The following is a 14,620-nucleotide window of genomic DNA, read 5'->3' on the forward strand; positions in this document are numbered from 1 at the left end:
TTGACTTATACTCACATCACGATAACCCTGTTGAAGGTTTCCCCAAACTTCACCAACGACATCTTTACAACCTGCTGGACAATATTTACTAGAAAGTATACAAGAGGAATGTTTACACAAAGCCAGTGAGTAACAGTAAAGAGCTCAGTAAAGTCATCACTCACACTAAATGCTGTATGAATTGTCCTCCAAAAGTACTTTCATGTTGCTGCTCAAGCATTACGTAAACAGCATTGGAAAAACCATTCAAACACAATTTGTGACCTTCAAGTGCCACATTCCTTTATAAGTACCACTGGACCTTTTAAAACCACTTGGAGGGCCATACATACATTTTTTTTGTTGACTCCCTTTATGGACTCATGAACTGTTGCATTTCAAGAGATTGCTTGAGGCATTGAGTTGGCTTCCTTTATAAGGGCCCAGATGTTGTAGGAGGAATAATGAGGGGCTACCAGAACTTATGTTATTGCATAGTAAATCTGAAAATAACTTCAGGCATCCACACATCACAGAGTCACATAAATTAGATTAAAAAGGGTTTAATGTTTAATTTATTTTAAATTCCCAACAGTAATTAAAACTTGATGAAATGAAATTCCAAACTGATGGCAGTTAATTTTCAGAAGATAGTGAGGACTGCAGATTCAGAGTCAATGTGCAACTGAGCAATAATCGTTCATCAGGACTGAAACATTGACTCTCTTACTCCTTAGCTGCTGCCTGACCTGTTGTGCCACAGGTAAATTTCAGGGCCAGGGAAGTTATTTGGTTAGTCCACACATGGGAGGACAGGGGGTGGGGGGAGGTGGTAGGGGTGGAATTGTGGCTATGGCTGTCAGAGCCACTTCCACTTTGGGGTTTTTTTTCAGGATTGGAGCAGATTTCCTCGATTTCTTGGAATAGTAATTACTGTTTATAAGCTGATGCATTGCTTTGGACAACACTGAAAGGCATCTGGATAGGTATATATGAACAGGAAAGGGTTTAGAGGGACATGCACCAAATGCTGGCAAGTGAAACTAAATTAATTTAGGATATCTGGTCAGCATGGATGAGATGGACCAAAGGGTCTGTTTCAATGCCGTACATCTTTATGACACGACATAGACTTAAACATGGAAACTGGGAACTTGCTGTGCAAGTTGCCCTGCTCCTCTGTCAGTTCTGCTACACCGATGAGGGACTCGCCATTTGCATACATGGATTTGCAGCTTAAGCCTTCTCCAAGCACTAAATAAACACCCCAGAAAGATTTTGGGCTTGTTCATTCAAGAGTAATCACCTTTCAATGTCTTAACAATTCAAAAATTAAAAATGAGAGAAGTTAAAAGTGTGGTAAATATTAATTCCTAGCTAGCCCTATGGCCCTGAAAACTATCTTTTCTCTGTTTGGAATCTCACTCTTTCAGATTTTAATTATCATTGGAAATTTCAAATAAATTATATTTTAAACACTTTTAACTCTATTTTATGTGTCTCTGCCATAATTTCTTCATTCTTCCCTTCTCTTCGTTTTGCTTCATTTCCATGATTTTTAAAACTAATCTAACTTAGATTAGAATTCTTCACCTTGGTTGGTTAAGGACGCATATTATTGCTTGTCATATTTACACAGGTCCCAGAGCCCTTATTGATGGTGTATCGTTTAGAATGGAATAACCTTATTGTCAAGAGACTATGGGTCCAATTTTACTCTCTGCAAGGACAGGGATTGAGACTGGGTTAAAATACAGATCATGCCAGAGTCTGTGGGCCCCACTAAATACAATGAACAGTGAACAATATTTGTTCACCACTGTTACTAAAACCTGTGGAATTATAGTGTTATCTTGACAGGATGCCACCCACGGTATAAGAATTCAGGGTGTAATGATTATAACATTTACTGTAGATAGCCAGTTGACTGGGTAATCACTTGTGTAAGAATCACAGTTAAATAAATGAGGAATTTTGACTGAGTACAACACAAGGTAGTAACCTATTCACATCCAAATGAGAAACAGAGTATTTTCCTTTAAGTAGGAGTTCTAATCATGATTGAAGAAAAGAAAGAGTATCTCTGTGGGAGAAAACAGTGGGATGTAAGCCTGTAAATATGTCCATTAAAGAAGTCTTAAAAAACATAGAATCCCTACAGTGTGGAAGCAGGCCATTCAGCCCATCAATTCCACACTGACTGGCTGCAGAGCATCTCACCCAGACCCACCCCCTTAAGCTATCCCTGTCACCCTGCACTTCACTTGGCTAATCCAGCCAGCTTGCACATGCCTGGACATTATGGGCAATTTAGCATGGCCAAGCCATCTAACCTGCACATCACTGGATTCAAGAACTTGTTTGGAAAAATCTCTGAAACATAGATGTTGGAATATGTGGTCTAGTACATCTGTGATTAATAAAAAAATAACAGGACATGTCCCTTGAAGGAGGGAACAGATGGACATCCACTGGAGAGCGATGCAGCCTGAATTATCTTGGCTAGCTCCCTCTTTACATTTTCAGATGTTAAGAATGCAACTGACTTTGGATATATTGATCATATTCCATGAGCCACAAGACATGGTATAAACCAAAGCTAGGCCACAGTAATTGACTCCTGATGAAGGGCTTTTGCCTGAATCGTCGACTCTCGGAGGCTGCCTGACCTGCTGTGCTTTTCCAGCACCACACTGTTGACTCTAAACTCCAGTCCTCACTTTCACTTACAGTAATTGGCACCATAACACACTTGTTTAACTCTGTGTCTACCCAACTCCCACCTGGATAAGTGAGTCAGTTTAATCTAGGAGAAGATGGTCTTGTATTTTCTCCCTGCGGTCTGTATTTGTGAGCTGTGTCCAGGTTAAGTCTGGAGACTGGTTCTCTCACTCATCTCTGATAAGAGGACATAATGTATAGATATTAAATTCCCTTAACAGGGTTGAATGAGACCAGCATGTCTGAATCTGGTGTGTAATGTATACAGAAGCATGCATGGATTAACCTTCCCTATAGAAACAGGGAATAGAAGTTGAGACGATTGCCCAAGTGACAAAAGAGGCTATGTATGAGAAGCTGTCCATTTAAGATGCATGCATGTGCCACTGTGCAGCTTTCCCAAAGGGACTGCATAGTGCAACAAACAGGTCATGTACAGTGATGAAAAATCAGAAGGATCACTTAGGTTTTGTCTGTTTTTGTATCTAACGGGATACGCAATAGCATAACAATTCACGTAAAGAGATACCATTGCTCCATCTCTGACATCATTGTGTAATGAACAAGGATGCTATTTGTACAAGTAGCAACATTACATTCCTGTGATACATTCTTAAGTGTCAGTTTATAATGTCAGTGATCATACATATTCAATGGCAGAGATGACAGTATGCTGGCTGCAAGTGTCTTTGAGCTCTGACCATAATGCAGGAAGCATTTTCTGTCTCCACAATGTTCCTACTAATTTCCAACAGTTAGGGTGTTGCAAATTTTGATAGGAACTTGATTGTTTCAGTGACTGTGGACTCCATCCCACTTCCTCCAGTTTATTGAGCTGTTATTTAGTGTTAGTTTATGAGCGACGCGATCGCAGGCACATCCACACTGTTAGTGAGTGAGAGCCTCAGCAAAAGATGAAGGCAGCTAATACTGAAGGAGGACAAATACACTATCTTTACACAACTAAGAGTGGCTGAAGAAACATTCCCACATTCTGTTACAGGACTGTAAGAGATCACACAGCTCATGCTTACTATTTATAAATGCTTTAGACATGTGTTAGCTTCCAAATGTTACTGGCAGCCGCATTTCCTTTATGTGCCCTCTATAATCTGTGCACAGTTTAAAAGGTACAGCCGTTGTGGAAACCTTGTAAATACTGGACCAAATATTAATAAAAATATAACAAGAACCTATCCTACTTCAGGTTAAATGGCTATGCTGCAATTTTGATCACTGTGCATAAATAACATTTAAATGCTTGACATTTTCTTTCAAGTGAGCTTCAATTCAGTGTTTCAGTTCTAACCTCTAAGTAAGAATTCACAGAATCATATAGAGTGCATAGGAAATTATTCAACCCATCATGAGGGAGATTGCTCTTTAAAGGAACTAACCAATCCAATTCTCTTCTTTCCTTGTGGACGTTAACATTTTCCCATTTTAGCAGTTCTCAGTGATAGATTCAATCCAACATTTACAAAGCAATGACAATTTATTTGTTGATTTTAAAAGCAGGATCGGGAAAAAACCCATATGATATTAACACAGCAATTGTTCCCAGAAGAGGATTTTTGGCTCGCTTGCTTTCCTGTCACTGGATGTCATCCTGTAAACTCCCAAACAGAGGTGGGACCACTTCTTGATAGCTGTCATTTATCTGGACGACAATTGCCTGACTGCTTCCACATCAGCACACCAGCATTCCTGGAATTCTGCTTTCAAAACAATGCAAAACGTTCCATCAAGTCTTACAGCATACTAAACAAGGTTAAACTGCATTTCAACTTACCTAAAATGCTGCTGAGAATAATGAATTCCTTTATCCAGACAGGAAATCAAGTCTGCAAAAAAAAAAGTATGGGTGCATTAATAAACGGAATATGTCATTGTAATTTTGATAGAAATGGTTCTACCCAAATGCTTCTGCCCATCAAGAAAAAATCTGTCTAACTGCAACATTCCCAACTTAGGTGCCATCTTAGAATTTAATACACAAAACGTAAGAACATAAGAACTAGTAGACCACTGGCCCATTGAGCTCACTCTGACATTCAATAAGATCATGGCTGATCATTTTGCGGTTTCAGCTCCACTTACCTATCCACTCACCATAACCCTTAATTCCTTTACTGTTGAATAATCTATCTTTACTTTAAAGCATTCAACGAGGTAGCCTCAACTGTTTCAAATGGCAGGAATTTCCACAGATTCACAACTCTTTGAGTGAGGACGTTCCTCCTCAACTCAGTCTTAAATATGCTCCCCCTTATTTTCAGGCTATGACCCATAGTTCTAGTTTCACACACCAGTGGAAACCACCTCCCTGCTTCACTCTTATCTATTCCTATCATAATTTTATATGTCTCCAGTGTGAGGAGACACATTTTGGAAGAGGCATAATAAAATTAATTGCACTTTTCTAAAGAGTATCAGAACAGAGGGCATATACCAAGAGGGGTGTTGGAGCTAAGTGTTGAAATGTATCCCATTTGAAATGAATGATCCCTACTGGAGGTATTCACCTTTCTCCTTCAGACTGAAAGGTCCATATAAAATGGTCCATATAAGGTCCATATAAAATGGAAACTTGGAGGATCTACTGTGTGTAATGCTAAGCACAAACAGTGAATATGTTATTGTACCCAGAACAATTACCAGAATGAAAGGGGTAATTGGAAGAATTTATTTTCATGCATTGGGACAATAGAGTGTAGAATACTTCACACTGAGCATCTCTTGAGGCAATTGAATTTGTTCAAGCTTTTTAAATTAGAATAGTAAATGGAAAAAAGGCAGGCAAGTAAAATGAGTTCAGATTCCTCAAGTTGAACAGTCAACATCATCATCAAAGGTAGAAGGAACAGAATAAACTCCCACAAGTCACTTTAATCAATGAACTGCTTGAATTTGGTTAGTGGCTGGGTCCATACAATTATGTAGATTATTAAATAAATACCACGTATCACCTAGAATTAATTAAACAAAGAAACAATCTTTCTCAAATATGTTACGCCAAGAGTTGTCACAGTTTTACAGAATGGAAAGAGGACCTTCAGCCCAAGCTGTACTGGTCTGTTCAAAGATTGCCATTCACTCTCAAACACCTCATGAATGCCATTCTCCTTGAGGAGCCAACATGGTGGCTCAGTGGTTAGTAGTGCTGCTTCACAGTGCCACGGACCTAATTCAATTCCACCCTCAGGCGAAGTGGCTGTATGTAGTTTGCACATTTTCTCTGTGTCTGCATGGGTTTCCTCCAGGTGCTCTGATTTCCTCTCACTATGATGTGCAGCCTAGGTAGATTTGCAATGGGAAATGCAGGGTTACAGAGATAAGGTAGGAGGAGTGGGTCTGAGTGGAATGTTCTTTGGAGGGTCAATGTGGACTTGATGTGCCGAATGGCCTGTTTCCATACTACAGGGATTCTATAACACAACGACATGTAGTAGATTTGTACAGTATGAAGTAGTCCCCATGAGAGGTTTCCAGTCCTGTTAATGTATCACCTGTCAGTAACTCTGATAATGGCATGTGGGTCACTTGAAAGAAACAATTCCTTCTCTGTCATAGTTACACCTGTAGTTTTTGGTTTCAATTGTGGTACAATTCTTATAGTACTTGTATCACTTTGGTGTCAGCTATGTCTCAGGGGAAAGTACTTATGCCTCTGACCCAGAAGGTTCTGGGTTCAAGTTTCATTCTAGGTCTTGAGCATATAAGTCAAGGCTAGTACTCTAGTGCAGTGCTGAGGGGGTACTGCACTGTAGAGGTGCTGTCTTTTGGATGAGATAATGAACCAGATCTCTCTCTCAGTACACATAAAAAGATCCCACGGTAATATTTTGCAGAAGAGGGGAGTAAGCTCTGGTCCCAGCCATTATTCATCTCAAACAATATCACAAAAATAAATGAATTGAATTAGCTTTATTGCCACATGTACTCAAATGAATACCGTGAAAAGTTTACAAGTTGCCCCCGCCTTGGTGCCATCTTAGGTACAAATATACCTGGGTATAGATCCTTGAGGACAAATTCTTAGGAAACAAAATAGAAAAATAAAGCAATAAAAACTCTAGCATTGCAGACCTTCAAAAGTACAAAATCATAGGAATGAATTAGAAAAATAAAAGAAGTTCAGGATGACAGTCCTCCCACGATAATATAATATAACAAATGTAAAAGAATAAATCCACTTGATCTATTGCACAGCTCTGGGCTTGGGGACCAGAACCCCTGTTGGAATCCCAGACCAGATACCGAAGAAAACGCTGCATAGAGTCACACACTGATCCAAGGTTAAAAATCTCACAACACCAGATTATAGTCCAACAGGTTTAATTGGAAGCACTAGCTTTAGGAGTGCTGCTCCTTCATCAGGTGGTTGTGCACTACCTAGTGTTGTGTGATTTTTAACTTTGTACACCCCAATACAACACTGGCATCTCCAAATCAAAACACACTTATCCAAGCTGCATCACAAAGGCGTGGACGGATGCTGAAGGAAACAGCCACCGGGAGGAGTTCCAGGCTCTCACCTGAAAGAATTCCAGACCAGCCCAGACCAACCATGCTGCCACAAAGACTATGCCCCCAGTCAATATCACATTCTGACAAAAGGTCACTGGAATGGAAACATTCACTGTCTTTCTGTTGCACTGTCACTGCCTGAGCTGCTGGGTTTCTCCAGCAATTCCGATTTGTTACACATTGCAGTTTGCTGTGCATAAATTCTGCTTACATTACATTTCAAAAGTTTTTAATTGGCTAAGAAGTGCAGAGAGGCATCTGTTGATCATGAAAGTTAATTTATAAACATGAGCCTTTCTTTTGCCTTGAAAAAAAACGACTGCAAGAATTTCGCTTTATGGATTGCAGTCAACATAATGGGAGAGATGGGAAGGGAGGAACCTTAGTAGCACTTGGAGATGGAAAAGAGCTTACTTATTGCAAGTTTTCTACCAATTTTTAGATATCTTTCTTCTCCCCCTCTGTATTGGCTGGAGAGAGAGATTCCCCATCATTAAATCCTCCACTTCAAGATTCACAGCTTCATCCAGCAGCCATCCAGTGAAGCAAAGCATTAATCCAGAGTTCTGAGGAAGGGTCACTCAACCCGAAACATAAACTCTGATTTCTCTCCACTGATGCTGCCAGACCTGCTGACCTTTTCCAGCAATTTCTGGTTTCCAGCATCCACAGTTCTTTTAGTTTTTTAAAAAAATTAATCCATCTACCTCTGGGTTTTCAGCTACAGTCCAATTTAAAATTTGTTGACAGCGCCATTGGTTAGGACAGTACCCAGAGCATAACTGCAAGCAGAAATAACAAAGTCTATCAATGGAAGCAGATTTCCGAGGAATTTAAAAGAAAGCCTAAACAAACAAGTCTTTACTTTTAGCTGATGTTGGAGGCAGTGAGACATAATAACTGACATAAAGAAAAATAAAAACTTTAAAGTGAAACTGACTGTGTTTTGGAAGTCAGCTCCAAGTTTTACTCCCTCTAGCAAAGTAAACGTATGGCTGCTGTCTTTAAGTCTTATTGGCTTCATTCCTCCATTTGCAAAAACCAGGTTACTTCAGGACTTGCAAACTGAGTACTTGATAATGTTCATATTTATGAATGAGTGTAAAAATTCATTGAAAACTCTGAGACAGGAATGGAACAATGTATAGTTTTCCTGATAAAACCACTGCTGATGCAGAAGACAGAAATATAATTAAACAGGCTCATGTCCCACAAACACTGCAGTATCCACTATACATCCTTCTACTTTTAGTCATAACCAAAGCACTTAGAAGCTTGCATTTCCAGGATATTACAAATCAAACATTACAGCACTATGACAGATCAGACATGGTCTTATTGAAGGGCAGAGCAGTCTTGATGGGCCAAATGGTCTACATCAGGTTCAAGATGGCGGTGGTGTAGCAACATTGCCTGCATGGTCCTACCTGGAGTTCATCTGTCTTGCTTTGACATTTTGTTTCCTTCTTCAACTGCTTTTTGTCTTCCTTTAACCTTACTTACCATCTGTACAGAGCTCGGCAGCTTTGGCGGGTTTGATGCAAGGGGAGATAACTCCACAGAGCTGGTATCCTGCCACCTGTTATTTACATGTGCACAGCACCAGCCAGCTCAGAGCCTGTTACCAGCAAGACAGCAATCCCTATGATTCCTGTTTATTTTTTTTTATATAACCCCCACATTACCGCCTAACTGCGGTAGTGCTTATATTTTTCCCCAGCACCCATGGTGTGTGTGTGTACAGCTGTGAGACACAGTGAGAGACACAAGGTGCACGAATCTTTATTGGATTTCCACCACCAGAAAGATAGGAAAACACCCGAGTGGCCAGTGACAAGCAGTGCCCTTCAAACCACAGGGCAATGCTGTGTGATCAAAACAGTGAAGGGGAGGGTAGGGACTAAATCAAAATAGAGTTGGAGGGAGAAATAATGCACTCCACTCCCTGCGGCGCCCACCTCTCCCTGAACGACTCCAGGGTGTTGGTGGACACCGCGTGCTCCTTCTCCAAGGACAACCAGGCTCTATGATTCCTGTTTATATCTGGGCTCCCTGATTGGGGATGTTAACCTGGGCCAATCAGGGAACTCATATTCAATGATGTCCACCTGGCCAACCTCATTCCGTTCACCACACAGGGGTTCTTCCCTTCAATGGTGCAGGACCTGACAGCTTCAGGGACAGCTGCATTATGGAGCCTGGCCCAGCGTGGAGTCACGGCAGTGGAGGTAGCATTGTCGGTAGAGGCAAGATGGCACTGATGAATGGTGACTGGAGTTGGCCACCTCCTTCCTACTGGTGATGGTGTCTGTGTTGGGCTGGAAGGGCCCAGTTTCAGGCCTATATCTGACACTAAAGAAGGACTAAAATGTTGAATTTTTAAAACTTATTTCTTTATTTTTATGCCTTTTTAGCTAAGATTTTGTTCCTAGGTATCTTTGTACCCAAGATGGAGCCAGGGATAGTGACTTTGCATACTTTTCACTCTACCCCTGTATCCCTGTACTTAAGTATACATGATAACAAAACCTAATTCTAATTCTGTTCCTATTTCACATGGTCCTGATGTGTTAATGGATGGCGAAATTTCTGCTTGAAGAATTAGGGTTAGGGGTTGAGTTCACCCAGGAGAATCATGAGTTGTCCTTTACTGACATATCTACACCTTTCTATTGTACTTAATCTTGAAATGAAAGCAGAAGGGTGATCTAGACATGTCAAGCCAATCACTGATATGTTGAAGTGTCATAAATTGGGTTTGTGATCTGATGTTAACTATGTTCCCAGGTGCTTACCCTGGCTGTGCTGTTATCAGTTTTCACTTTCACTATATTATGGGCAAAGATATGAACCAAAGAATTCAAGGGATACCCCAGAAGTTAGACTTTCTATGAGATATCCCACCACAGTAAGACCTGATCCATTCAGTTAAGTTGCAGCCATCTTTCAATTCAGCAAAATATCCTCCACCACTCAAACAGAGCAATCAACCTTCAATAGAAAAGGTAAAGTTTCCATAACCTTACCAGAGCATACGGCTGCTCTCTCATGTAAATGTGATGACTGGTGGTGGTTTAACCTGAGGGTAGCCACACCTCTGGTAAGGGGAGAGATTGAGAAGAAAATTCTTTCATATCAACTTCAGTCAGTATGGAAACTGAACCCCCATTATTGGCATCACACTGCATCGCAAACTAGCCAACCAAGCTAACCAAATTCAAATTGCTTGGGCATTTACGGAGGATTTCCCACATTTGAAATTGGGTCAGGGCTCCCCAGTTGGGGTCACAGAGAAATAACACTGTTATAATCTCCCATTCCCTTGTATTGTCCCAGCAATGGGAAGTATGACCAATCACAACCACAGTCCTGACATTCGATGTTTTAATTGGCTCTGATCAGATGTACAGTCGGGTAACTTCATGCGTGTGTAAATACTTCAGAGGTTTCCATAGCGACATTGACAGAGATGGATGTGCATTTAGTGACTGGTGACAGTCAAGATTTTCATCACAAAATTTTATATTTATGTAACAACCTATAAATGTGACCATGCTAATTTATTTGCTGACATATGGGATTGAGTGAATTTTTAATGTTACGATGAGATCACATTGGGAAGCAATTTGCAGAATGCTGCATTAAGGGTCACTGACATACGAATTTTCTCCCACCCATCCTGAATAGGCCTAGTTGTGGTTTGTAGCTTGCCAGCGTAAGTTGAAATGTATGAAACACCAAGATAAATGTGGTAGATCTCACAGAATCACAGAAGGAGGCCATGCAGCCCATCATGCCTGCACTGGTTACATTACCTCGTGTCAATCGCCTGCCTTTTCCCTATATTCCTGGACAACATTTCTATCCAAATAACCTTCCAATGTTCCTCTTGAATGTTTCATTTGAACCTGCTCCCATCATATTTCCAGGCAAGGCATCCCAGAGCGTGACTACTCGCTGAGTGAAAAAGCTTTTTGTCATATCGTCTTCGCAAGTTTACTCCCTCTCACTGTCTCTTCTTTTATCAGCTTCTCCATACCTACTCTACCCACTTCACTCACGATTACCACCACACGGGGGTTGGTAATGGGCTGAAAAGGACTTTGGGGCTAGTGCAAGGTGTAGGAAACATGGAAAAGCTCTGGGACCACCCGGCAAACAGGTGGAGCTCAGTGCTGATAGTGGCCCCCACCATCACTGAATGCAAAATGCAACAGGAAAACAGCTGAGAAAATGCCCAGGGAAGGCAGAGTCCATGCCAGTTTGAATTGCCAAGTGTAGGATCCAGGTCATTAGGACATTGAAGGGGCAAATACTTGAAGCAGGTGTTTGCAAATCCCAGTTACAATCAATTCGTAATCATTTCATCACCCACTTACAACTGTTTTAGGGCAGCTCAGAGTCCAGCATCTGCAAGAAGAAAAGATGAATATTATTGCAGTGTAGTGTTTGCCTTGAAATGTAGATGCTTTAATTTCATGAACGATATTTTCCAGAGAAAAGAAATGGTGGTAATTCATCATATGCAGTGGGATGTGAACTGGTCTAATGGAATTGCATCGACTTTTAGATACAGTCACTCTTAGCGCTGCGTTCCTCAGCACTAAGGTGGTTTGAATGAATTTAATCATTAAAAAGGAAGAGGTGTCATGGAACTTATAAAAGCAAGGTGTGAAAATTATGTCAAGTAAGGTACTAATTCATTTTTGCTATTAACTGAAACAAATTTTGAAAAGTAAATGTTCGGCAGCTTCCCTTCCAGATTTTTTTGTCCTGTGCCTAAACACAAGAATTGGGCAGACTTTTCCTACTGGGCTTGGAGATGGGAAAAGCAGAATTATGGATGTCCTGTCGAGACGGCTCCCTGGCACGTTCCCTCCTATCAGTGGGAATCATTCCCGGGGATGGGCTGGGATATAGATCAGTTGCCCATTCCTGGCAAGCTCCTGCCCAATGTGCCAGTTCCACCCACTGGTCAGAGCAGATGCCACATTCTGCACTTGGGGTGGGTTTCTCCTTCCGCAGCTTCAGCCATGGTCAAATTTGGATCGATTTGAAGCGCCTGAGAGGGAACTCAAGACTAAAGCACTCTCTCTATCTCTCAACCGTGACAAGTAGCCAGAATCACTCCATAAGCAAGGGTGCCCCGTTGCCCTACAGTTTTCAGAGTCCACCCATTGTCCTTAATTCAACATTAATGAACCTTTTGGTTTCTAATTTGCCAAAGGAGCCAGTCCAAGCAAAATCACATTTGCTGTTAACATATTGAGGTCAGAAGTCACACGGTATCAGGTTATAGTCCAACTGGTCTATTTGAAATTTCAAGCTTTTGGAGCATTGCTCTTTCATCAGGTGAAATGGAGAGAGGCTCAGAGGCAAGCTTCCCCTGATGAAAGGGCAGTGCTCCGAAAGCTTGCAATTTCAAATAAACCTGTTGGACTATAACCTGGTGTCGTGTGATTTCTGATCTTGTCCACTCCAATCCAACACCAGCATCTCCATATCATGGTTAACAGATTGAGTTATCAGGACCCTGTTTGACTTTGGAGTCCATATCCGAAATGAAAAACCTTGCATTCCTTTCAAATGTTCTTTTGTGTTATAAAAGAGCATCTGAAGACATATGTGGCTGCATCTGAAGATATCTCAAGGCTTGACGTACCTTGCTGCAGCAACCCAGTATTGCTCAGCTTTGTGAACAGCTGCCAAGAATACCAGTATGTCCTCTGTCCAGACTCTGGGTTAGAGCAGCAGCCATAGATTGTGGAGGTGAGTGGGGATTGGCAGTGAATGTGGGAAACAAGCACAAAGCTATTGCTGTTCCAAAACTGCTGAAGTGCCTGCAATCATCCCTCCAATGCAGACTTCACAACCAACATTTGCAATTGGTGATGCAACTTCAGACTAGCCTAAGGTCACACATGAGATGACATCCAGTGGGAATGTAAACTGGTTATTCTTTTTACTCAACACTCATCTGTCAAAGTGATGGGAGAATGCATGAAACATGCAAAACATAAGTGAGAAGCACATTTTGTGCTGAGGATTCATCTACAAAATGAGCAGAAGAGGCCCCTGTGTAGGCGTGAGCTCTGTAACACTATAGGCGTACATTAACATTGGTGGGCAGCATGTAATCTCCTGTTTGCAGTGTGAAGAGATGGCCATATGGGATTTTTATACATTTGGCTAACAAAAAGGCAGATGTTGCTTTATATTGCTAACAGATGTGAACAAGAAAGAAGAATTATTTCAAGGAGCAATCTGATTTTAAAAAAACGTTTTTTTTAAAAATGTATTTCACCTTTTAAAACGGAATGACAAAGGTGGCAAATTGACAAAAGGATTGCCAGCATTGATGTGTAAAGAAAGCTGCAGTGATGGGATTCAGGGTCAGTCACCTCTTTCAATTGAATTGCCAATTCCAAACAGCCACTGCTTTGGCAAGTGGACATTTCCCCACCACTGAAAGGAGTGAAACGGAGAGCACAGTTACATCCAACAGAACTCCTAATCTACTCCGAGCAGCTGGAAGACTGATTGAGAACCTAGGAAGAAGTCACCAGCCCACACACTCTAGCACAGCTGATTCCAAGAATTGTATAATGTATGGAACGGGATCCCTAAAGGCATCTGTTGGAGGTTAAGGAACAGCTGCCCATTTGTGTGAACTGGCCACCAGCAGTTGGAACATCCAAATTAAACTCTTGACCTTTTAATTGTCTTTTACTTTCAAATGAAATGATTCAAATGTGCCATTTAGTTGATTTGTTCCTGATACGAAGTATTTCAATTCCTGGGAACTCAGCATTATTCAGACAGAAAGCTGCAGCATTTTCACTTAAGTTATTAGCAATTTGATGTAACTGCTTCTTCATCAAAAACAGTCAATATGAAGTTATACATCTTCGAGAGAGTTATTGGGAGGAAATAGGAACACCAGAAATGAAACAAAATACTGTAGATGCTGGATATCTGGAGCAAACACAGAAAATGCTAGAGAGACTCAGCAGGTCTGGCAGTATTTGTGGAGAGAGAAACAGAGTTAACATCTGAAGTCCAGTTTGGGGTGGTAAGGTGGCTCAATGGTTAGCACTGTTGCCCCAATTTCCAGGGACACTGGTTCAATTCTAGCTTCAGGCAACTGTCTGCACACTCTCCCTGTGTCTGCGTGGGTTTCCTCCCACAGTTCAAAGATGTGTGGGTTAGGTGAATTGGCCATGGGCAATGCAGGGTTTCAGGGATGGGGTGGGTCTGGGTGGTATGCTCTTTGGAGAGTCAGTATGGACTCAATGGGCTGAATGGCCTGCTTCCACACTGTAGGGACTCTTTGGTTTCTTCAGAATACAAAGAGGACATGTGGCCCCTGAAATCTAGTCAACCACTTAAT

General features: G+C 41.3%; 1 protein-coding gene across 1 annotated transcript in view; it reads right to left on the reverse strand.

Annotated features, from left to right (window-relative positions):
* LOC140453388 (discoidin, CUB and LCCL domain-containing protein 1) overlaps positions 1 to 14,620 on the reverse strand; it is a 133,795-nt gene that overhangs the window by 43,781 nt on the left and 75,394 nt on the right. Inside the window, exons 4-5 of the mRNA XM_072547996.1 lie at positions 4,493 to 4,544; positions 16 to 88 (exon numbers count right to left, since the gene is read on the reverse strand). Coding sequence (XP_072404097.1) covers positions 16 to 88; positions 4,493 to 4,544 — 125 coding nt within the window. The remainder of the gene's footprint in view (positions 1 to 15; positions 89 to 4,492; positions 4,545 to 14,620) is intronic.

This window comes from Chiloscyllium punctatum, chromosome 27, assembly GCF_047496795.1.
Source record: "Chiloscyllium punctatum isolate Juve2018m chromosome 27, sChiPun1.3, whole genome shotgun sequence".
In the NCBI taxonomy this organism is placed as follows: Eukaryota; Metazoa; Chordata; class Chondrichthyes; order Orectolobiformes; family Hemiscylliidae; genus Chiloscyllium; species Chiloscyllium punctatum.